The sequence below is a fragment of the Ostrinia furnacalis genome, unplaced genomic scaffold, assembly GCF_004193835.3.
Source record: "Ostrinia furnacalis isolate ACB-3 unplaced genomic scaffold, ASM419383v2 OfSCF7093, whole genome shotgun sequence".
Taxonomy (NCBI): domain Eukaryota; kingdom Metazoa; phylum Arthropoda; class Insecta; order Lepidoptera; family Crambidae; genus Ostrinia; species Ostrinia furnacalis.
In genome coordinates this window covers 1-2,936 of record NW_021137332.1, presented here as the reverse complement: position 1 = coordinate 2,936, position 2,936 = coordinate 1, and the positions used below count along the sequence as shown (strand labels likewise).

Below are 2,936 nucleotides of genomic sequence, written 5' to 3'. Positions count from 1 at the left end.
TGGACTACTAGGCTTTTGAATGGTACCAATATTGGTGTGAAGTGGGGATGCATACGTTTGAAAGTGCTTGTCGCGGGTGGTGCGATTTATTTGCTGTCGAGTGTAGTAATAACGGAACCTAAGAAAAATATGACGTAACTACTTACCTTCTATATAATATTTCCTTAAGTGGTCCTATGTTCGGTTCTCGTTGTTGGTAACTTAGGCCTTTTCTGTGTGCCTCCCTTTACAGGGTGGAAACGATAAGTGATCTCACTCGATTATTTGTAAACTACACAAGATATCCAAAAACTGGTTACTGATCCTGAAAGTGCTTCCCGAGCTCTATCTAACGGTACCAATAATAGGTTACAAAATAAATGGATCTATCCGAAAATTCAATGTTTCCAGCTTCCATACATTTAGTAAAACCACATAATATTAAAAACTATACAAGATATCCAAAAACTGGGTAAGCACGTACGCGGTAAGCACTTTCAGGATCAGTAATCAATTTTTCGATATCTTGTATAGTTTAGAAATAATCGAGTGAGATCACTTATCGTTTCCACCCTGTATAGTATACCTACCTACTTACACCAAAGACTTTTAGCTACATCTTTTACTGCTTTTATACTACTAACTATACCTACAACCTACTGAAATAATTACTGAAGATTTTTTTTCTATAGTGACTGTTTACCTCAAATCGGTTTTTCACCTGTATGTGTCCTTTCGTGTTTAATTAAAGTTGATTTTTTAGTAGTCTTATAATGGCAATAGTTACATGAGAACGGTTTTTCACCTGTATGTGTCCGTATATGTCTAATTAAATTATGTTTTTTAGCAGTCTTGTAATGACAATAGTTACATGAGAACGGTTTTTCACCCGTATGTGTCCTTTCGTGTCTAATTAAAGTTGATTTTTGAGTGGTCTTATAATGGCAATAGTTACATGAGAACGGTTTTTCACCTGTATGTGTCTTTTCGTGTTTAATTAAAGTTGATTTTATGGTGGTCTTATAATGGCAATAATTACATGAGAACGGTTTTTCACCTGTATGTCTCCGTATATTATTATGTCTAATTAAATCTGATTTTACTGCAGTCTTGTAATGGCAATAGTTACATGAGAACGGTTTTTCACCTTTATGTGTCCGTATATGAGTAGTTAAATTACCTTTTAATGCGGTCTTGTAATGACAATAGGTACATGAGAATGGTTTTTCACCTGTGTGTATCCGTACATGTTTAATTAAATCTGATTTTACAGCAGCCTTGTAAAGACAATAGTTACATGAGAACGGTTTTTCACCTGTATGTGTCCGTATATGTTTAATTAAATCTGATTTTACAGCAGCCTTGTAATGACAATAGTTACATGAGAACGGTTTTTCACCTGTATGTGTCCTTTCGTGTTTAATTAAAGTTGATTTTTGAGTGGTCTTATAAGGGCAATAGTTACATGAGAACGGTTTTTCACCTGTATGTGTCCGTATATGTTTAATTAAATCTGATTTTAAAGCAGCCTTGTAATCACAATAGTTACATGAGAACGGTTTTTCACCTGTATGTGTCCTTTCGTGTTTAATTAAAGTTGATTTTTGAGTAGTCTTATAATGGCAATAGTTACATGAGAACGTTTTTTCACCTGTATGTATCCGTATATGTTTAATTAAATATGATTTTACAGCAGCCTTGTAATGACAATAGGCACATGAGAATAGTTTTTCACCTGTATGTGTCCGTATATGAGTAATTAAATGAGATTGTACAGCAGTCTTGTAATGACAATAGGTACATGAGAACGGTTTTTCACCTGTATGTGTCCGTATATGTTTAATTAAATCTGATTTTAAAGCAGCCTTGTAATCACAATAGTTACATGAGAACGGTTTTTCACCTGTATGTGTCCTTTCGTGTTTAATTAAAGTTGATTTTTGAGTAGTCTTATAATGGCAATAGTTACATGAGAACGGTTTTTCACCTGTATGTATCCGTATATGTTTAATTAAATCTGATTTTACAGCAGCTTTGTAATGACAATAGGCACATGAGAAAAGTTTTTCACCTGTATGTGTCCGTATATGAGTAGTTAATTGAGATTGTACAGCAGTCTTGTAATCGCAATAGTTACATGAGAACGGTTTTTCACCTGTGTGTATCCGTATATGTTTAATTAAATATGATTTTGCAGCAGTCTTGTAATGGCAATAGTTACATGAGAACGGTTTTTCACCTTTATGTGTCCGTATATGAGTAGTTAAATTATATTTTAATGCGGTCTTGTAATGACAATAGGTACATGAGAACGGTTTTTCACCTGTATGTGTCCGTATATGTCTAATTAAATTTCCTTTTTTAGCAGTTTTGTAATGACAATAGGTACATGAAACCGGTTTTTTACCTGTATGTGTCCTTTCGTGTTTAATTAAAGTTGATTTTAGGGTGGTCTTATAATGGCAATAGTTACATGAGAACGGTTTTTCACCTGTATGTGTCCTTTCGTGTTTAATTAAAGTTGATTTTTGAGTGGTCTTATAATGGCAATAGTTGCATGAGAACGGTTTTTCACCTGTATGTGTCCGTATATGAGTAGTTAAATTACATTTTAATGCGGTCTTGTAATGACAATAGGTACATGAGAAAGGTTTTTCACCTTTATGTGTCCGTATATGAGTAGTTAAATTACATTTTAATGCGGTCTTGTAATGACAATAGGTACATGAGAACGATTTTTCACCTGTGTGTATCCGTATATGTTTAATTAAATCTGATTTTACAGCAGTCTTGTAATGACAATAGTTACATAAGAACGATTTTTCACCTGTATGTCTCCGTATATGAGTAGTTAAATGAGCTTTGTATGCGAATGTTTTCGAGCAATGTTCGCATGAGAATGGTTTCTCGCCCGTGTGCACACGTCTATGGCGTTTCAACCTCGCATTACTTGGGAA

At 34.1% G+C, this 2,936-nt stretch overlaps 1 protein-coding gene across 1 annotated transcript; it reads right to left on the bottom strand.

Annotated features, from left to right (window-relative positions):
- Nucleotides 1-520: 520 nt before the first annotated feature.
- On the bottom strand, nucleotides 521-2,806 carry LOC114363392 (gastrula zinc finger protein XlCGF57.1-like; the record flags this gene model as incomplete). Its single annotated transcript, XM_028319089.1, has 2 exons — nucleotides 521-1,126; nucleotides 2,471-2,806. Coding segments are annotated over 2 exons (779 nt in total), but the record flags the coding sequence as incomplete, so codon positions are not given.
- Nucleotides 2,807-2,936: the final 130 nt, after the last annotated feature.